Here is a 22,712-nt window from a genome sequence, read left to right on the forward strand (position 1 = left end):
AACCCATGTGGGGTACGTCGCTCCCTATCGGAGCGCACTAGATTAAAATGATAGCTCCCAGCTCCATTGCATGGCAAGTAGCATTGATCCATGGCCGTGGCCATCTGTATGTGTCTCTCTCTGTCTGCTGTGAGTAGTGACTGTACTATTTCATTCACCTGCTAATGTAACTGTAATCTGCAATGTGTCCTACTCCTGATCGATAACCCTGGATACTGGATGTGCTGTTCAACACAATGATATATCTTCCTATTTTCCACCCCTCTCTCTCTCTCCCTCTCTTTCTCTCGCATGCTCTCTCTCTCTCTCTCTCTCTGTAGTTGTGAATGTGCATGTGTCTGAGGCAATCTGATTGAGGAGAGAGAGGTGTGACTTTGCTGTGTCTTGGGGACGGCCTACACGTCACACACCAATGATGGAGAGGACGAGGATCGGCGCAGTGCTCCTGGTGCTGTTCCTGGGTCACCATGCCAACGCACTGGAGGTCCCACTTGACCGTAAGGAACATATCCCATTCAAGCAAATGCAAATCTTTGGATATTGAGTCTGCAATAGTCTAACAGAATATGCTCTATTTAATATGTTCTATTTAAAGATGTAACTTGTTTAACAGTTTCCTTAGTTTTGTTGTGAAAACACTTCATATCATTTCCCCAATATGAAAGAAAAGAATAAGGCCTGTGTTATTAATAAAGTGTTTGCAGACCACAACTCAAACCTAAAGGTTACAAATGTAACCCAGGTTCTCTAAAGGAGATGAGGGAGACCGCTCACTATGGGACATGCACTATTGTGTACCTTTCGCTGAAGACCCCTATTCAATCAGGCCTGGTACAGGCCAGTGACACTTGCAGGCAGATAGCCCTGCCTACCACCCGTCCTATATATAGGACCTAGCAAGTGCGCCCATTTCATCCAGCGGAACTCTCTTCACAAGCTCAGTGCAAGAGGGGCAACGAGGTGAGGGGTCTCCCTCATTTACTTCAGAAAACTTTGGTTACATTTGTTACCTTTAGTTATCTTTCAGTCGACTCAGTTCAATCCCTCACTATGGGACACTGCAAAACCCCCCGATTTCCTGGTCGAACTGGAAACCTGTACGGATACAAGGATGTACCCTGTCTACATCACACAGTCTCCAACCCAGCACTAAGGACGGTGTGTGCCATATAGGACGCAATCACGTTCAGGCTGTAAAACCTTGGAAGAAGAGCACATGGATCCCCACAGGGGGCTGCAATCCCTGACAATTGGAAGTCTCAACAATAGCCTCCACTATCCAACAGGTGAGGCGGTGTAGACCTTGGCAGGGTTAGAAAAGCAGACAAACAACTGATCACAAACCCTGATGATGATGCCATCTAGCCTCGTCCTCTTGGGCGGTGGCAGGACCCTGAGGAGCTCAAGGTTGAGTTTGGAGGTGGCTCTATGTGCAGCTTCCAGGAAGGACATGTCCATCCTGAAAAGCACCTCATCCTTCACCTCCCACGTAGCGGCCTTGCAGAAGGAAGGGAGTCCAGTTCAGTGCCATTGGCTCCATCACCATCTGAGAACTCTGTGTTTAAGGTGCAGCCAGAAAGTTTGCTAACCCCGCTGCTGTCGTCCTCCTCTTCATTCAAGTCCTTGTGAGCCCTAGCCGAGCTGGGGCTCAAGGTGGGTTCAACGAAGAAGGAAGAGTCAAGGGGGCCATCTCTGGAATAGGGCTGCGGTGCCATGTCCCCTTCAGGGCACTCCGCAGCAGCGACACCCTCCACATACCTGACTCTACGTTCGAGAACCTCAGTATACAGGAGAGTGCATAGCTCACAGAACGAGTAGTCAAGAATGGCAGTCCATGCATTGATTACTCCAAGGCGTGGTGAGCAGACTGTGAGAGCCCGACTTCCACAAAGCATGTCCACATCCATTCGGGCAGACTCCCTTGGGAGCAACCTTCTTGAGTGAGGGGTCGAACCGAGTCGCCTGAAAGACAAGTAATATGTGGTAATAGAACTATGTTGTGTGAGTAATGTTTGGAATCATTGACCGCTTGGAAACTGCAGTCCAAGGCCTGGAAACTCAACTGTTATCAACCATGTAATGAAGGAGAATATGTGAGGGGATTCTATTTTCACCACTAATGCCTGGTTCTCTTTATCATGTCACTAATTTATGCTGATTCTTGGGGAAAAAGCTAAAGTTCTGGAAGGATGTAAGTTCCATCTTGCCTGTGTGAATTGACTGTGACCACAAGAGTCACTTTTTGACTTGTAGTGCATTATTTGTTATTTTTTTTGTTTTGTTTTGTTTGTTTGTTTTATTGTTGTTTTGCGCTTATCCGTGTAGATTTGGTTTGAGTGGGTTTGAGCATTGGTCGGACTTGCATGGAATTATCCTATTGTTTAATTGCTTGCTCCTTTTGATGGTGTGGTTTTTTTGAGTGATCGGAAGCTTTCCCACAGAACACATACTGTAGAACATATGATTTCAGATTTCAGTCTTTTTTAAAAATGTTTGTTTAGAAAGATTCATTTAGATAACGATCATGATGAATATCCTTAAAGTACTGATCTCCACTGCATGCATTTGTTTTTCTGTCGTTCTCATTTGGCTATTTGAGCTCTTTGTTATAACGTCAGCTATTTACCCTGATTAGATTAAGTGTAGTGAGCCTGCATGCAATGTTGTGATTCGTTGTGTGGTCGATAGCAATAGAAAACAGCTTACTTATGCAGAAACATCAGTGATTGAATGTCCCTCTCTCTGTGTGATCGCCATAGTGCCGCAGCCGCCAACCATAACTCACCAGTCTCCCAAGGATTACATCATCGACCCCAGGGAGAACATTGTTATCCACTGTGATGCCAAGGGGAAGCCTCATCCCAGGTGGGACTCCATCTAAATACTATCACAATGTGCCCACATTCTCTCTGCCCTGCCCAAGCTAATCCTCAATACATTTAATCACAAGCATCTGGTACCCCTCAATGCCCTACTAATACTTTTACTAATACATGTACAGTACATGAGTAATATGCCAGCAAACTTATTTTATTTGCTCTATTGTATTTGTATTGCTCTTATTTTATTTGTCATTGTACTTGCAGCTTCTCCTGGACCAGAAATGGGACCCACTTTGACATAGACCTGGACCCTAAGGTGACCATGAAGCCCCACTCTGGTACCCTAGTGGTGGACATCAGTGGGGAGAATGTGGAGTCCTACGAGGGGGTCTACCAGTGCATGTCCAGGAACGAGCATGGCACCGCCTTGTCCAACAACATCGTCATCCGCCAGTCCAGTAAGCATCACCAACACTGCACATTTCTCCAAACCATCTCATCTCAATAATTTCCTCTCATGCTGCAGCTTTCTGTCTCACTCCATTCTTCTGCTCAGCACATCTGTGATGTAAACATATTTCATTTGTAAACATTCAACTTTCCCTTTCTCTCTTTTCTTTTAAACAAATAAGACATTGTTTCCATCTTCAAAACTCTCTTCTTGGAAGGTAACATTACTGTAGCGTGGGAAGAAAACAGCATGCTTGATTCCTGGATACACCTTAACCTTCCTTTGAACCTACCTCTAGCATTGCAGTATGGTAGTCTGAACTAATTCCCTTCATTTCCCCTTGTCCTCCCAGTCCATCTCAATGAAATGCTCTCAATTCCTCTGTCTCATATGCCACGTTTTCCTGGCTTATATTTGGGACCAATGAGTAACTTGTGTGTCTCTCCCTCCTTCTCTCCAGGGTCCCCTTTGTGGTCGAAGGAGAGAAATGAGGCAATCATTGTGCAGGAGGGTGTGTCCCTGGTGTTACATTGCAGACCACCTGCTGGCTTGCCCCCGCCCTTGATATTCTGGATGGACAACAGTAAGTCTGCCTTTAAGGCACATACAGACCTGTAACTGCATATACAGTACATTGTGACATATTTTAGCTGGATCATATTTAATGACTAAGGACAACAGGTAACAGGTACTAGAATACTCCCCGAATCTGATCGGTTAAATCTTGAAGCCTGCCCTGTTGGGTTTCAACATCAGGGTAGGCTGGTGGAGTAACTCCAACTCCATCAGTAACTTATAACTCCACGTCAAATTGCATGAAATGGAATAAGGAATGGCATCAAACACATTTTTGACGCCATTCCTCATTCCATGCCATGCATTACAATGAGCCCGTCCTACGATTTCTAACTCCAGCTTCCACTGTTCAACATGTATCCCTCTTGCAATTAAACATTAGCCCATTGGCCCAGTAGGACTGACATTTCTCCTAATTGCTCCCGTTCTCAGACTTCCAGAGACTGCCTCAGAGCAGCAGGGTATCCCAGGCTCTAAACGGAGACCTGTATTTCTCTAACATGCTGAAAGAGGACTCCAGGAATGACTACATTTGCTACGCTCGCTTCCCATACACACAGACAATTCAGCAGAAACAGCCCATTGCCGTCAAGGTCCTCAACAGTAAGTGTGTGTGTGTGTGTGTGTGTGTGTGTGTGTGTGTGTGTGTGTGTGTGTGTGTGTGTCAGAATGTGTAGGAGGGAAACTGTGTTTCCTATCTATGATGCCAACCTCAATAACGCCAGTAGTAGTCGAATGAAAAAAATGATGAAAAGGCACATTGTCCAAGATCATATGCAATGCAGCCACTCAATTTATTGCTTTTGTAAGGCTTCTGCTTTCATACGCTGTACACTCGCCCTCAACAACAAAAGGGCTTCTCATGCAGTCTAGCATTTTCCACTGCCATGACGCCACATTGTCGCCACCAGATTCACACACAAGATTTGATGACCATCTATTTCTTTATCTATGAGTTGTGAGAAGTCATTTACCATTTTATATCCACAGTTTGATTTTGAGCATTCATGTTTAGTTGTCACTTTAATCACTTTATTGCTTTGATATCACTCGATGACTTCAACTTGTGGCATGTTTGATTTTCTATTGTGTTACAGTGGATGCAATCAATGAGACAATGGCAGCTTTTTACAATGAAACAGTTTTTTTTAGTGGTGAGTTTTGGCACCCCCTAGTGATTTGTCCCTCCCGTAGTTTACCAACAAGTCAACCACTAACATTAAACCCCTAAACCTAAACCTTACCCCACCTCTGACCCTAACTCGTCCAATGAATAACATTTTGTGAAGGACTTAATATTCTCCCACAGCAACTGTTTATTAACATAATTTCAAATGACTAAAATGTACCACTGCATGATGGTTCCTCTTTTGCCCTGCATACAGTATATCCTGTAAATCATTCCAAATGGACAAAGGACATCTGCATTGTATTTTAAATAAATGTTTACGTTTGAAAAGCATTCTCATTCTCAAAAGCATTCTCCATTAACTAAGTACAACCTGTTTGGATTAAGCAGATGTTTGTGTAATGTTTATTGACTTGTAATTGTCAGTCAATAAGGCCTTTTCATTCAAAACAGCCACAAATCTTATCATATTTTGACAAATAGAAAAGCTGTCAAAGACCAATCAAAACACTGCAACCAGATGTCAAATGACCAAAACTGCAATCTGTTATTCTTCACTCCCAGTCAACCTAACTCTCTTTCCTCTCAATCTACTTTTAACACTCTTCTGCCCCAGCCAACTTTCATTTCCTTTCAGTTCAGTTCATTTGTCATTGTTTGCAAGAACATCATTTTTCCGTCTGTCTGGCACACTGTAGAGATGTCAGTGACAGCAGAGACAACAAGCTATAACCTTAGAAAGTGAACCTTACAGAACAGCTTGCATGTCCTCAATTCATGTTTACATGCATCATCATTGTTGTCATCACAACCACCATTTGTTGAACTCATGAATTTGTACCCAACCATGATCCCTTTGAGCGACCTACCCTCATCTCAATTTTATATAGGAAAACATATGATATTCTAGGTCCACACCCTCTTACTACAGTGCTAACCCTTGACCTGAGTGAGGAAGTGTGTGTGAGTGTGAATGGCCTGGCCTTGGCCCTACACAGTGGTACTGGCTGGTAGTACAGTAGAGAATTAATGTTGTAATTGTTGACTGTGACCCATTGTGACTCCAGAAAGCCCAACGGAGGAGAGGAGACCCACCTTCCTCATCCCCTCTGGCACCTCCAGCACCAAGAATGTTCTGAGAGGACAGGTCCTGGAGATGGAGTGTATTGCTGAAGGATTGTAAGTCGCACTGCAGAGGAAATATCAATAGCTTACATTAACTATCCCTGATATGTGTTTATGGAACAAGCAGATCTGAACAGGCAGACTTCTTGTTCTCTCTCTCTCTCTCTGACTTTCTTCGTCTTGTATTTTTTTTCTGTCTCTCACTTTCTGTTTTTCCATCTCTCTCTTTCCCTCCACCCTTTCCTTTCCTTTCCTCCCATTCCATCCCTGTCAGGCCGACCCCAGAGATCTCCTGGAGTAAAGTAAGCGGGGAGTTCCCCGCCAAGCGCACCTCCTTCCTGCACTTCCAGAAGACCCTGCGCATTGTGGACGTGTCGGAGGCGGATGCCGGGGACTACCGCTGCACGGCCAGGAACCGCATGGCCCACGTCCACCACACCATCCATGTCACTGTCAAAGGTCTGTGACAAAAGACATGAGAGAAAGAGAGAGAGGGAGAGACAGAGAGAGAGAGTGACAGTGAGAAAGAGAGCAAAAGAAAGAAGAGAGAGAGAGAGAGAGAAAGAGAGAGAGAGGCACATCTGAGTGGGCCATCTGCCTCCCGGCTGTGTCTCCTCTGTCTTATTGATTTATAAATGGTTCATATCGAGGCAGAGGGCACAGCCATAGTCATTAACTAACCAGCCTGCCTTCTGTTCTGTTCCCTCTCTCAGCCGCCCCATACTGGATCACAATGCCCAAGAACCTGGTGCTGGCTCCCAGAGAGACAGGGGTTCTGATCTGCAGGGCCAATGGCACGCCCAAGCCAACTATCACCTGGGCCATGAATGGCATCTCCATAGAGAGTGAGTGGCGCTGCCCATATGGCTCTTATCCACTTACAGCTCACACCATTGTATTCCACAGACTAAATTAAATCTCTAAGATTAGGTTTAGATTTAGTATGTTTATTTTAGTTTGCGTTGTATTTATGAATGTGTTTTAAACCTCTAATAGATTCGCCTAAAGATCCAAGTAGAAAGGTGGAGGATGATACCATCATCTTCACTGAGGTGCAGACTGGATCCAGTGCAGTCTACCAATGTAACGCCTCCAACGAATACGGCTACCTTCTGGCCAACGCCTTTGTCAATATTCTCTGTGAGTTGACACCTATTTGAACTCAGTCCTCAGTATTATTGATCAGAATATATCAGAACATTGATATACCTTTGTTGTAATCTGACCACAGCTGAATCACCCAGAGTGCTGACCCCAGCCAACAAAGTATACCAGGTCATCAGAAACAATCCTGCCCTGATGGACTGTTACTCCTTCGGGTCGCCAATCCCCGATATCACATGGTGAGGTCATGACCAGGAAATACAAATTCCTCATAAACTGTATGTGTGTTTTCAATAATCGTAGCCCAATCCTAAAAGCTCAGGCCCCATGGTTGCCCCTCTCTCTCAGGTTTAAGGACAGTCGCTCCAGCACTCTGGACGGGGACCCCTATGTGCAGCATGAGAACGGCACCCTGGAGATCCACGTGGCCCAGGCCTTCAACAGTGGAAAATACACCTGTGTTGCCAGCAACTCCCTGGGCATTTCTGAGAACCACATCTACCTGGAGGTCAAAGGTGAGAAACACCTTACCTTGGAGAGGACAGAGAGAGAAGACCAAACTATTCTTTCTCATAACATGCTGCATCATTTAAAACTCTATAACCATATGGGATATAAACTGCCTTAAACGATCAATTACAAACGGCTTTCAAGGAAACTACCCTAAACAGGCTGTGAAGTAATCTCAATGTCATTTTTGGAATGATAATGACCCCATTCTGCCCCCGTCCTGTCCTCTCAGAGCCCACCAGGATCCTGAAGCAGCCGGAGTACAAGGTGGTGCAGAGGAGCAGGAGTGTGGTGTTTGAGTGTAAGGTGAAACACGACCCCTCACTCATCCCTACCATGACCTGGCTCAAAGACCACGGAGAGCTGCCTGACGACGAGAGGTCAGTGTTAGCACTCATGTCTGAACACACTGCTACTACGAGTAAGCATTTAGCTTGAGAGCATTTCTGCATCATGTGATACAACATTTTGACCAATCCAGATATTAAAGGGATAGTTCCCCCAAATTATAAAACACTTATTTGTTTCCTTACCCTGAAAGCAGTCTATGAACAAGGACATCATTAAATAGACATATGTTTTGATTGAATTGACTTGATTTGGTTATGTCTGTGTTGTGTTTCCAGGTTTGTTGTGGACTCTGACAGCCTGATCATAACAGACGTGACAGAGAACGATGAGGGAACCTACACCTGTATCATGAACACCACTCTGGACCAGGACTCTGCCAGCGCATTGCTCACTGTAGTTGGTGGGTTTACCCCCTTATACGCTTCTATATACCAGTGTGAAGCTGTAAATGATGAATTCCTCCCTTAAAACTATTATTGTGGATTCTCTTTTATGCTTGTCATGTGAATTTGTAACAATTGAGATTACTTTTCTTACTTAACACAACAGACTGCAGCTTAGGTTGAAGGCTTTAGAATGCGGGAAACACTATTAGAGGTGTCTCAATTAATGTCAACATTATTGTACTGTTTCTGTGCCTTAATATGAAGCCAGAGAGTATGATACAGTCGGTGTTCTATGTTGTTGTGCTACTAACCACTAAACCCCCTACTACCTCACTCCTGCTCCCCTACCTTGCAGAGGTCACTCCAACTCCAGCTATCGTCTACGGTAAACCAGCAGCAACACAAGCCCCAGCTATAAGCACCCAGCTATGCTCCCAATGTGGCCTTGTGTGTGTGTTTGTGAGACCAAACTGTTTGGTCTGCATTGTCAAGCATGCTGTGCTCTGCAGATGTGATCATCATCAACTGTGTTTGTTTTATGACATCACCAGCATCCGGACTGACAGACATACAGACAGATAGACAGATAGACACACAGACATTTTGATTTAGCACCATTACTTTTAAGGTCTTTTTGACTTAAAGAGTTTATTCCATTGCATTCTGTTTTTAAATTCAGTTAGACAATTTTTTCTCCCTATTAAAAGGGTTTCATATTGTTTTGCATGTGGTGAGTTCATTCATCATCGATACAGCACATTGGGCTTTTAGGCTGTGGAGACATTACTACTGTCTTTAAATGCAAAATGTGGAGATAAGCTGCCGTCTACCCGTCACACAGTGGGTTCCCTTTGAAGTGCAGCATTTCCACCCAGCTCATTTGTGAGAAGCATGCATGCTGCTCTGCATTACTGCTCCAAAACATGAACATCCATTTTGCCTGTCTAGTGAGCTGAGGGCTCTATTTCGCACAGGATGATTTTGGTATCAATTTAACAATATTCTGTGTTATGAGCTGGTTAGATCTACAGATGCATGACAGTCTGCATGTAAGCTGTATATACAGGATTACAAAGCTAAATGAAAGCAGGTTAAGACGATTGAAAGATCTGTGTTTCCAAGGCTGGACTACGTCCAGCTCCTTTTGTTAAACTTCTCAATATTGATGTTCTGTTGTCACTGTAATAGGTACTCTTCTCAAGCTGTTATCCATTTGTATCTTTTCCAGAACAACCAGACCCCCCAACTGACCTGGAGTTGACTGACCAGACACCAAAGAGTGTCCAGCTCACCTGGATCCCTGGAGATGAACATAACAGCCCTATCCACAGTATGTGTGTGTGTGTGTGTGTGTGTATGTGTGTGTGTGTGTGTGTGTGTGTGTGTGTGTGTTTGTATGTAACGTTATCGCTATTCACAGCACCCTGTGATTAGTAATGGTGTCTACTATTACTATTCTGACACCATCCTCTAGCTGTGCTAGTGACATTAAGTGTAGTCAATCAGATATATGCTAATGATGTTAGGAACTACTTAGACTCAGAGCACTTGCTAATGATGCTTGCACTACGCATATAATATGTCTTTAATGATTCTATGGGTATTCAAATGTGTGGGTTCTGATAATATCAAGCCCAGGGTTCGCTTTAGAGTACAGGCATACAGTATGTGCATATATTTTAATGATTGTTAATTAACCAAATAATTATAAAAAAACTTTTCAAATATACAGTATGTATTTTCCACTGATAGTGAAATTCTCCTCAATGTTGTGGTGTAAGAAAAAGCCCAATCAACCCATCATTACATTAATTCTCAGCAATCAGTAACCACTTTTTGTCTCTTTTCTACACAGAATTCCTCATCCAGTATGAGGACTCCCTCCACCACCATGGCCTCTGGCACAACCTGACGGAGGTCCCTGGGACCAAGACCACGGCCCACCTCAAGCTCTCGCCCTACGTCCACTACACCTTCAGAGTATTGGCACTCAATGCTGTGGGCCTCAGCCACCCCAGCTTCCCCTCCAGGATGCACAAGACCAACCCAGCAGGTCCATAACATTTACTTGTTCATGGGATTGGTTGCATGGTTTTGGTTATAGTGAAAATAGTGATGATACTTAGAATTCATAATGTTAAGTGTCATAATGTTAAGAAGTTACTCTATAACAATAAACCTGATTGTTTCTTCTACTAGGCCCAGATGAGAACCCCTCAGGAGTTGAAGGCAATGGAACTGAGCATGACAACCTTGTGATATCATGGAAGGTAAGAGATACCTGCGAATTAATGTGATGCTCTTAGCCAATGTAATTCAATCTGAGCGCTCTCATATACATACATACTAAATAACCCTTAGCTTCAGAAGTTGCATAGTTTCTCTGTTTTCAGTAGTCTAACCTAATCACTGTGCCTCCATTCCACCACCAGCAACTATCTGGCCTTCAGTCCAACGGCCCTGGTCTGCAGTATAAAGTGATGTGGAGACAGAAGGAGGTGGACATGGAGTGGACATCAGTGACTGTGGCTAATGTCTCCAGGTTTGTGGTGTCGGGTACGCCCACGTTTGTCCCCTACGAGGTGAAGGTGCAGGCCATCAACGACTACGGGATTGGACCTGAGCCCACAATGGTTGTCGGCCACTCTGGAGAAGACTGTGAGTCACTCTGCCTTTTTGGAGACTTTGCATGTCTCCAAACTCTATTGCTGTTTAATTGTATCTGCAGGGATTATACAGTAGCAACTGTAACGGTTGCAGTAGTTTGAATTCTGTAATATTTAGTGGTGTCATTGTTTACCTTAATGTTGCTGTGTTGTGTCCCTCTTTGTTTGCTACAGTGCCAGTGGCAGCTCCAGACAACGTCCAGGTCCAGGTGATCAACAGCACTTTGGCTGAGGTGCACTGGGAGCCTGTCCCGCATAAGGCAGTGCGGGGACATCTGAAGGGATACAAGGTACAGTGACGCAGACTGCCTCAAACTGAGATCAACACACGCACACACACACACACACACACACACACACACACACACACACACACACACACACACACACCCTGTGCATACTGACAGTGTCTTTGTTTGCCAGTTGTACTACTGGAAGGAGAGGAGCCTCCATAAGCACCATGCGGAGCAGCAGGTCCTGTCCTTCAATGGGAATAGAAGCCACGGCATGTTGCCTGGGCTGCACCCCTTCAGCCTCTACTCCTTCAACATCAGGGTCTACAACGGCAGGGGAGAGGGGCCCCCCAGCCCCAACCAGAAGTTTGAGACCCCCGAGGGAGGTAGGAGTAACCACACACTCTTATTCCATCTGAATAGAAAGACTAATGTCACGGCCCTTTGACTAAAGTACTGACAAAACATTACAATAGAAAATCACCAGCACTCAGTACATACTGTGTTAATGAAATACTCTTAATTGGGCAATATATTTCAGTGCTCACATGCTGTCATTTCTTGTCTATTGTACAGTCCCGGGGAGGCCATCTTTCCTCAGGATCACTAACCCCAACCTGGACTCTCTGACCCTGCAGTGGGGTCCTCCCTATGACCGCAATGGCCACTTGACTGGCTACACCCTCAAATACCAGCCAGGTGAGCCTCATGGCAACATTACTACACTGTTCTACACAGAGGGTTTCATTGGTTTGGTAGTGGGCTTTCAACATTAAAGGCTCAGTCAGTGTTGATGGAAGGAGCTGTAACAATTAGCAGTATTTTAGCCTTTGATATTAGATGACTAGAGCAATAGAGAAATTCCAGGGGCACCATCTTCCATGTACTGTAGTCTGTAATCTTTTCTGTGTTGTCTGTGTATTACCAGCACCATGTGAACAGAGGTGATGTTAAGTCTGTGTACAATAGTTACTTTAGAGTCTTCATAAAACAATAGGGTTGGGAGCCACAGTAAGGAGCTCAGAAACGACAAGAGCACAGATTTATGGATAATCTGATGTCACTTCTACCCCCACCCTCCATCCATCCCTCCCAACCCCCATCTCATCTCGCTACATCCCCTCAATCCCTCCACTCTCGACCCTTAACCCCACCCCCAACCCATCCCTTCCCATCCCATTCCATCTCATCTCGCTACCCCTCCTCCGCCTCTCCAGTCAATAGCTCCAATGAGCTGGGCCCGGTGGAGGAGCTGGCCCTGCCTGCTAACGAGACCTCCATCACACTGCTCAACCTCAAGTACAGCACACGCTACAAGTTCTATTTCAGTGCCAAAACTGTCAAGGGAGCAGGGCCCAGCATTACTGAGGAGGCTGTCACTATCATGGATGAAGGTAAGTGTTCTAGTTCTGATGGCCACAACAACCTCAACGTTATTGGAATTCAGTAGATGATGTAGGGAATTAATATGGTTAGGGTATGGGGTATCATTTAACAACAAGCATATATTTTTGAGTGGTTCAAGTCCATTCAGTCTACAATAGATGTTGCTTTTGTGTCTAATACTTGTTTATGAAGCATGGTGCTCTATTTTGTTGTTTTCTACTACATGGCGTGTCAGTTTGTTTGTAGTGTGTGGGTTTACAGTTTTGTCAGTCAGTGTGCGAAATGTGTACAGCAATGTACCCAATCAAGCATGATATAGCCTAACCCTGTGTTTTCAACCCTGTGTCATCGCAAGACCTCAAGTTGAACATGAGTGTGTTTGTAGACGGATTCTGGTGGCGCCAGCCTTGATTTAAATGCGTATACCTATTTACAGTTGAATGAGCCTGACGGACATCCTGAAGAAATCGCACCCTTACCATTTGTCAATTCCTTTGCGATTGGAATGTGTCTGAAGAAATCAGATCCGATATGATTGATTGTGTGTCACACAGGGATGAGCAATGCAATCATTATTAACCATGAAATATCTTTTGGAGTCAGATATAACGTCATGTTAACTTGTTGGTCAAGTGTGTATGTATGTCCTATGTTTGACCCGTCATCTATTCTTCAGGGTTTTATTAAATACTCTTCATGTTCACCTTGACACTGTTATCCATTGTTGGTTCATTTCCCATCTGTTTGTCACCGTTTTGACACTCGATACATTAAGAGACGTTGGGATAGCCTGTCAGAAGCATGAGGTCATGAGGTCATCCATGTATGACGTCAACCTCTCTTCCCTCTGTGACCTCTCTTCCCCCTGTGTCCTGTTCTTCTCTAAGCCCTTATGCATCAGCCTGCAGTAGATGTGGGCACAGGTACCTGTACTGTAGTACACTGGCACACCAAGTGCGCATGCCCCCCATACAGACATACCTTCAAAGACCAGTAGCTTACAAGCATGCATTCCCCTTTGAAAGTCTTGCTCTTGCTTCCACTAAACCCCTCCACCCAGTAGGACCATTCATACTGAATTCAATAAAATGATAATGAAAGATATTATGTGATGTGTCTTGGCTGCAACACCCTCTGTCATACAGCTAGAAGAGTCTTCAAAGCGTTTTGATGTACCTGTGTTTTTTATGTGTTATGGAGACGTTGACCCTCTCATTTTCCCTTTGTGACTGCTCAATGTCCATGTCTGCTGGTGCTGCTTTCCCCCTGGCATGGGTTGCTTGCATGGGTTGCTTGCACTGCACTGCATGCTAATGGACCTGTGTAACCTCACTGTCTAAGTATCCTTGCCTGCAGTGTGTGCTACTGTACTGTGTGTGTGTGGTGTGTGGTGTGTGGTGTGTGGTGTGTGTGTGTGTGTGTGTGTGTGTGTGTGTGTGTGTGTGTGGTGTGTCTTATACCTCTCCATGTTGTTTCAGGGAACACCAAACCCTCACCCCCCATAGCACGACCTCCACGCCCCCCATTCCACAAGGGTACAGCTGCTCTAGTCACCTTGCCTACACTCCTTATTCCTATAGTGCTTTTAGAGTGATGGATGTTATTACCTTAATGCGTATTCCATATAAGTTATCTTTACAGCTGTAATGTGTTTGTAAGGCTTTTAGACAAAGGAAGAACTGTAAATATATTAGAAAGTAAGTTAAACTACAATGGGAAGTCTAGCTCCCTTTGCTTTTGATCTATAGGTGCTGTGCTGTGATGTATAGACAGATGTTGGTAGCCTTGTCAGTATACAGTAGGAAGGTTAGTGTGATTCAGAAAGATTCAGCAATTCAATCAATTGTTATACACTCACCGAGCACTTCATTAGGAACACTATACTAATACTGGGTAGGGCCTCCCTTTGCTCTCAAAAGAGCCTCAATTCTTCGCGGCATTGACATTTTTCAGGTGCACTTTCAAGCTGTGAATCTCCCGTTCTACCACATCCCAAAGGTGTTCTATTGGATTCAGATTCGGTGACTGGGAAAGCCACTGAAGAACACTGAACTATTGTCATGTTCATGAAACCAGTTTGAGATTACTTTTGCTTTGTGACATGGTACATTATCATGCTGGAAGTAGCCATTAGAAGATGGGTAAATTGTGGCCATGAAGGAATGCACATGGTCAGCAACAATACTCAAATAGGCTGTGGCATTCAAGCGATGATTGATTGGTATTAATGGGCCCAAAGTGTGCCAAGTAAACATTCCCCACACCATTGCACCACCTCCACCATGAGAAGGTGTACGGGTGTTCCTAATAAAATGTTCAATGAGTGTATACTGTAGGGTGTATAGGAAACATTCTCAGCATTAACAGTTGAAGTAGCAGAAAATGTTTTGACCTGACCTTTCACCTTTGACCTGTGAGCCTCATGATTGTCTTCTTTCTTGTGTGCTCAGCGGCTTTTGGGAACGTTAGCTCCTCCGTGCAAGAGGACGGTGCTCTTATCAGTTGGGAATACTGGGGACTGGAGAAAAATGTTTATGTAGAGTATATAGTAAAGAACAACAGTAAGACATCACTCTTCTATATCTGTCAGTTACACTCAAACATAGGTGGCAAGAGACTCCTACTCAATAATTGGCTGCTGCAGGTGTATAAATAACATTAGGAGCTGGCTGGCTGGCTGCGGCAAACTTTGGCCTTGATGTGTTAAATAAGATCGCCTGTGATCAGATTATTGAAATCGTTTTTTTGTTATTGGCTAGAACACAGAATATTGCATTGGTACAAATTTGATCAAGTACTACATTAAAACGAATTGGCCCAATCTGGTAATATCCTATGGTAAAGGAACTCACGATAGATCCCTACAATTTGTATTGACCTGCATTGAGAATGAAAAAACACACAGTGCTTTTGTAGTATGGATCTCTCACGCCTATACCTAGTCTGTTTTTGGAATATATTCAATAAGTCAATTAGCATGCTCAAATGCATCTTTTCAATCCTCATCAGTTCAATTTCAGGAAAATAGTGGTTAAGGTGCCTTTATGAACTCCTTATCAGTATCATCTTGTAAATCTCCTAACACAAGACACATTCCTTGAGTTTCTGTAAATCACTATACTTCAGAATTCCATCAAATGTAACATTGATTTACATTCACAGATGTACAGTAGTTCAATCTAATATAGAATCCTCTTTTGGCTGTAACATTAGTGCCACCTTTTAATTTAGTATTTCAATAGAGCAGTTAATGACAGATAAAATCACCCTGGCATGACCTCCATCCCAACTTATTCAGCTGAGAGCTGCATTTCCCTCTTTCAAAGTGCCTTTCTTCCTGCTGCTCTCCTATAGGTGAAGAGGAGTGGCAGAAAGAGTATGTAAACGGCTCTCAGACCTATGTGCTGAAGGGTTTAAAGGAGGGCCTGTCCTATAGGGTGCGAGTGGTCGCTAAAGGTCACTCCAACCAGACGGTCCACCACTCCGATGAGCTATTGGTTATGGTCCCAGGTGAGGCAGCACGCATGCGGCTGCGGGCATCAGCCCTGGCCTTGCCCTGTGTCGTGTGTAGAGAAACGTGTGTTTGTTAGATGTGTCATTTTTTACTACCTCACACGTCTGTTTTCAGTACCTACAATGCAATCAAGCATGGGTTTAACAGTTACATTAGCTATCTGTTGTGATCATATAATGGAAACATTCTCTAGGCATGTTCGGTAGAGATGTAGATTGGATAGTTTCCTGCATGATGCCATCCTGTCTGTATGTTGTTGAACTTGAGCACAGAGTCTAAATGTTCTGGAGAGTGCCGAGAGTCATTCTCAGATGCAGTAGAAGATGGATGCGTGCTGTTGAATGTTCTACCTAATTGTCCCTCCTGTGGTTTTGACTCTGTGTGTGTGTGTGTGTGTGTGTGTGTGTGTGTTTGTGTGTGTGGTGTCTTTAAGAGAGAGAGAGAGAGAGAAAGAAGGAGAAAAAGAAAAAGTGGGACAGTGTGTGTTATTTACAAGTAAAGCTCTTTGTCTTACATTCTGTAACTTATACACTGACAGCTACACCCTTTGAGATGTCTAACTTAACTAACTTAAATACTGTCTGTTTCTGTAACAATATGTAATATTATAACCACATCTTCTCATACAGTAACAATATGTGATATGTAACCTTACCTGCTCAGACACTGTACTGCAAGGTTCTTGCAAAGCCTCCTTTCATACTCAGGAAAGGTTACGTTTCATCTGCAAATTCATAATTAGTAATCTAACTGTAATGACAATCATGGGTGGGAGATAACAATGGGCAATGTAGATTAACCACAGTTTCGCGATTCCTTCCTCAAGCAAATGAACACGGCCAGTCATTAACATGTGTGTGGTCTTCTCTTCCTCCCCTCTGCGTTTGCCCAGCTATGGCAAGCAGACAAGTGGACATCGCTACCCAGGGCTGGTTTATTGGCCTCATGTGTGCCATCGCCCTTCTCATCCTCGTCCTCCTCATCATCTGCTTCATCCAGAGGAATAAGGGAGGCAAATACCCAGGTGGGTGTCACTCTCTCTGAACTACTGGCTACATACACATGCACGCACGAACACATACACTGCCCCACACACTCCCCCACAACCACCTCCTGATCCATGACTACCAGTTTTAATGGACACATCTGCTGAATCTCTTTCCACAGTGAAAGAAAAGGAGGACGCACACACAGACCCAGAGTTCCAGCCCATGAAAGAGGATGACTGTACTTTCGGGGAATACAGGTGAGAAAAGCCCTCTGGAGCTTGTGGGCCAGATTTCTCCCTGCCCTGCCCCACTCGCTTCCCCCCCAGACCTGCCCCCCCCCCCTTCTACAGCTGACCTCCACCTGGGCCTTCAACTGCCACAGGACATCATTAGGACAGGAAGCAGCAGTGCAGCCCTCTGGCGCTACAGCAAAGCACAAGAATCTTCTTTGGGTTTTGGGGTCAGGGACACAGACGGGGACATACAGTATTCTTTCTCTGCTTTGTGTGTTGGTGGCTTGTGTGCCTGGATTGATATAACATGTGTTTGACTGTTTTACGTCATTGGAGAAGCAGGATACAGTACATATTCAGGTCTCCATTTTAGGGTTTGGGGCTTTTCTTGTAAAAATGTCCCCAAAACTGTCAGGAAAATTTACAAAGTTCAGTTGCAGTATTCAGAGCTGGCGTGTATAGATATCTGCCCCACTAATCTTTTATCGAACAAAAATGAATTCCTATACACTAATACAGTACATCATACATACAGCTTGTGTATAAATAGATATACAGTAGTATACAGTATTAATATTTGCATACATAAGCTTATTAAAAGAACACTCATCAATGTAAATCTAAAAGCAGTTATCTAGTTATGCTTGCTAGCATCCTCTTTTCTAGGTTGCTTCTCTGATTACATGCAGAATAAGAAAAAAAATTAAGCACTTTACTTATGTATAGCGTTTTTGAACATTATTTTGTACTGGTCCAGCTTTTTTCAATTTATATAATGGTTTTCTTTATATATTTGATATTAATTTTTTGTATCATGTATTGAAACATACTGTAAATCTGTTCTATAAATTCTATGCGATGATACATACATATGAATATATACAGTAATGGTGTTTGATGTGCATGGCGTGAAGATCTTTATTCTGAAACTTAATGTAGGCAATAATGTCTTGGATGAAATTATAGATATGTACAGTAAATGTATAATAATATAAAATATGAACCTATTGGCATGTTTGAGGAAAGTTGGCCACTACTGTTCTAGTGCTGACATGAGCTATTTATACGGCTAGAAGCCAATCTTATTCTGTCCACATAGTAAATCTAGTTTATGATCATAACATGAGAACTTTAATAGACTAAGTCTGTTAATTCAAGTAACAGAATAGACAATAAGTCACAAGGCAAAATGTATGATATAGTGCCTTTGTGAAAATATACTTTGCCATCTTTATGAGGTCAACTGGAGCTTTATGTCAATAAAGACATAAACTAACTCAACTGAGCTGTGCTGGTTTGACTGTAGGCTAAGCTTGCATACGTTCCTACTGCATACAGTATGTGATGTAATCATTGACTGTGGGTGATGTATGCTTAGACAAACCCAAAACATAGCCACACAAAGAAAAACACAGATGAATCACCATACAGTACATGCAGTTATATATATTTACCATATACAGTCATGGCCAAAAATATTGGCATCCCTGCACTTGTTTCAGATAATCCACCGCTTCTCCCAGAAAATTGTTGCTTTGGTATTCACATGTTTATTTATTTTGTTTGCATTAGAACAACACAAAAAAAGCTGAGAAAAAAAGCCAAATCTGATATCATTCCACATAGAACTCCAAAAGTGGACTGGACAAAATGATTGGCACCTTTTCAAAATTGTAAGAAATAATTGGATTTCAAGCATGTGATGCTTCTTTAATTTGTATTTAAACTCACCTGTGGCAAGTAACAGGTGCTGGCAATATAGAAATCACACTTGCAACCAGTTTAAATGGAGAAAGGTTGACTCAACCATTGTGTTGTGTGTCTGTGTGTACCACACTGAGCATGGAGAAAAGAAAGAAGAGCAAAGAATTGTCAGAGGATTTGAGAACCAAAACTGTGGAAAAGCATTGACAATCTCAAGGCTACAAATCCATCTCCAGAGATCTTAATGTTCCTGTGTCCACTGTGCGCAACGTCATCAAGAAGTTCACAGCCCATGGCACCGTAGCTAATCTCCCTGGACGTGGATGGAAGAGAAAAATTGATGAAAGATTGCAACAAAGGATTGTTCGAATGGTGGATAAAGAACCTTGATCAACTTCCAAACAAATTCAAGCTGACCTACAGACACAGGGTACAACAGTGTCAGCTCGCACTATCCGTCGCCATCTGAATGAAATGGGATGCTATTGTAGGAGACCCAGGAGGACCCCACTGCTGACACAGAGGCACATAAAAAAACCAGACTGAAGATTGCTAAAACTTACCTGAGGAAGCCAAAATCCTTCTGGGAGAACGTCCTGTGGACAGATGAGAGGACAAAATAGAGCTTTTTGGTAAAGCACATCATTGTACCGTTTAAAGAAAACGAAATGAGGCCTTCAAAGAAAAGAACACGGTCCCTACGGTCAAACATGGTGGAGGTTCACAGATGTTTTGGGGTTGCTTTGCTGCTTCTGGCACCGGATGCCTTGACTGTGTGCATGGCATCATGAAATCTGAAGACGACCAAAGAATTTTGTAGCGCAATGTTGGGCCCAGTGTCAGAAAGCTGGGGCTCCGTCAGAGGTCATGGGTCTTCCAGCAGGACAATGACTGAAAGCATACTTCAAAAAGCACCCAGAAATGGTTTGGGACAAAGCGCTGAGTTCTGAAGTGGCCAGCAATGAGTCCAGATCTAAATCTCATAGAAAATAGATCTCAAAACAGCAGTTGGGAGAAGGCACCCTTCAAAACTGAGAGACCTGGAGCAGTTGGCAAAAGAAAAGTGGTCCAAAATTCCAGTGGAGAGGTGTAAGAAACTCATTCATGGTTACAGGAAGTGATTGATTTCAGTTATTTTTTTACAAAGGGTGTGCTACCAAATATTAAGTTGAGGGTGTCAATCATTTGGAATAATATCAGATTTGGCTTTTTTTTGTGTGTTGTTCTACTGCAAACAAAATAAATAAACATGTGAATACCAAAGCATTTGCAATTGCAACAATTTTCTGGGAGAAGTGGTGCATTATCTGAAAGAAGTGCAGGGGTGTCAATAGTTTTGGCCATGACTGTAGCATATAGATCCCAGTGTGTGTACGTATGTGTGTGTGTGATGAGAGCTGGATCTCTCTATGATCAATTTGTATGTTCCTCCTGCACTCTGTGTATTGGGGGATATAGTGTATTGGTTGGTCTCAGTGAAGGTAAGGGGGACACTTGCATGTGAGGGGTGACCAGGGCTGATAATGAGGGTCTAATGAACAGTATCCACTGGGAGAAACAAAGGCCTGCTTCAAAACCATCCTGGATTACACCACTGTCATTAAGTCTAATAATCTGTCATAAAGCCTACATAATGATGTCATACACGTCAAATGCAGTCTTTTTTAGTGATTCAGCTATGGTGCAATTGTTTATTGGTGGCTTGGGCCCTTTAGCACTTATATATAGATAGAAACTCGTGAATTGTTGTAACATGTGTTATAACAGCATTATAAAGGCTTTATGAAGGAGGGTTCACCTGCTCTGACTGCCATGAATCATCCCCTCACATGGATTTGAATGTTGACTAACTAATGTCCAAAGAAAGTTTTCTTTGCTGTTTCTTCATTTGTTATCAAAATGTAGATGTTTTGCTTGGGACTGTTGGCTGAAAATGTGCTTTTCATATTTGTTTATATCATTGCCTTGAATTTTCATTGCAACCTTTGTCAGGAAAAATGTTTATATCAAGCAACGCACATCACGTTTTCCACCTCATGTTTTGGTTTCAGGGGGAATTTGGTATGATTTTGCTTGTATTCCCCTGTTGCGTGATGGAAACCAACTTATCGCTCACGTCTACCATTTTTTTTAGACTTGGGGCAAGACCAAATTCAAATATGTAATGGACAGAAAAGTCTGACATCAAAGGTGTCAAAGATACCTTTGAATCAAACATGTTACCCAATTTATGATGTTTTCTTAGTTGGCTATTATCAAAAGTAGAATCTGATATTACCCGATATACAGTATATAGCCTACTTGAAGAAAAAAAGATTGCCTAAATGTTTGTGATTTGGATCGATCTAATGAATCCAGATCTTAGGCTATCTTACTTTGCAAAACTGTTGGAAAATGACAAAACTACCTACCTAAGTGATTTGGGTAGCAACGTAATTGGCGGTGTTTCAATGCTCCATCTAAAAAAAACAACTAAACTCCTTGTGACATCTGTCATCATTTCACCTGTAACACCTGCATGTTATTTTCTCCTAGTGACAATGAAGACCATAAACCATTAAAAGGGAGCCGCACGCCGTCAAACGGGACGGTAAAGAGAGACGACAGTGACGACAGTTTAGTTGACTACGGGGAAGGCGGAGACGGACAGTTCAACGAGGACGGGTCTTTTATTGGACAGTATAGCGGAAAGACACAGAGCCACATTGCCCAGGGCTGCGAGAGTTCAGAGGCGCCCTCTCCTGTTAATGCCATGAACTCCTTTGTGTAGCCAGACAGCTGGGCCAGTAGGAAGCGCTGCAGCAGTGACTGTTCAATCCCCTCATCTATCTCACAGGGCTGTCCCATCACCGTGTGGCTTATCATCATCACATGACCCCATCACCACTCAGAACTTGTCACACTGTCACATATATAAGAGACTTCAGACACGTGTGAGATACATACTGTACACACAAACGATACGCGGAAGACTACTGGAGGAATGTACGCTATCATTTGGAAATCGTTGAATTTTTAGAGGGATGTGGTGACTGCCAGTGGTATATTTTCTATTGATTTAGTGGTAGTTAGACCTCAGTGGAACTGGACATCCCATTCTAATACAATGCATGAAAATCTTACAATGATCTGCAACCATGTATTATAACACATTGAGATTAACAAACATGAGTATATTCAGTGGCAGTAGTCTATCATGGACTATGCGGTGCACATTTGAATTATTGGGTTTGCTGTATAGTTTTTTCGTCAAAGCATTATATTGATATTATTGTGTATGTAAGAGACATCAATGTCAAAATACAGTATAAGGGGTATTATTCTTTGTGTTTTTGCAAGGCAAGGTTTTGTATATACAGTACAGTAGTAGCAGAACAATTTACAGTGGATGGTGGGGGACTGTATATGCAAAGGACTCCTAAAAGTATTATTTTGTTTCAATTGACACTTCGACACTTGCCACTTGATCCTCACATGTCACCTTTGTGTTGCTTGGTCACTGCAAATGCCCCTGTGATGGAGGAAGCTGAAGC

General features: G+C 43.2%; 1 protein-coding gene across 1 annotated transcript; it reads left to right on the plus strand.

Annotated features, from left to right (window-relative positions):
* Positions 1-412: 412 nt before the first annotated feature.
* On the plus strand, positions 413-21,949 carry LOC310802710 (neuronal cell adhesion molecule-like; the record flags this gene model as incomplete). The annotated part of the gene is made up of 31 exons (XM_083667240.1): positions 413-497; positions 2,174-2,191; positions 2,760-2,865; positions 3,087-3,280; positions 3,734-3,856; positions 4,282-4,452; positions 4,947-5,003; positions 6,046-6,157; positions 6,378-6,562; positions 6,817-6,948; positions 7,100-7,243; positions 7,335-7,446; positions 7,556-7,722; positions 7,950-8,097; positions 8,344-8,468; positions 8,810-8,839; positions 9,683-9,784; positions 10,310-10,507; positions 10,654-10,724; positions 10,887-11,112; positions 11,295-11,410; positions 11,544-11,739; positions 11,930-12,052; positions 12,571-12,747; positions 13,627-13,668; positions 14,218-14,274; positions 15,190-15,300; positions 16,094-16,249; positions 17,146-17,277; positions 17,421-17,499; positions 21,715-21,949. 31 exons carry the CDS (start codon positions 413-415, stop codon positions 21,947-21,949), a joined length of 3,930 nt encoding a protein of 1,309 aa, XP_083523366.1.
* Positions 21,950-22,712: the final 763 nt, after the last annotated feature.

This window comes from Argentina silus, assembly GCF_951799395.1.
Source record: "Argentina silus genome assembly, chromosome: 3".
In the NCBI taxonomy this organism is placed as follows: Eukaryota; Metazoa; Chordata; class Actinopteri; order Argentiniformes; family Argentinidae; genus Argentina; species Argentina silus.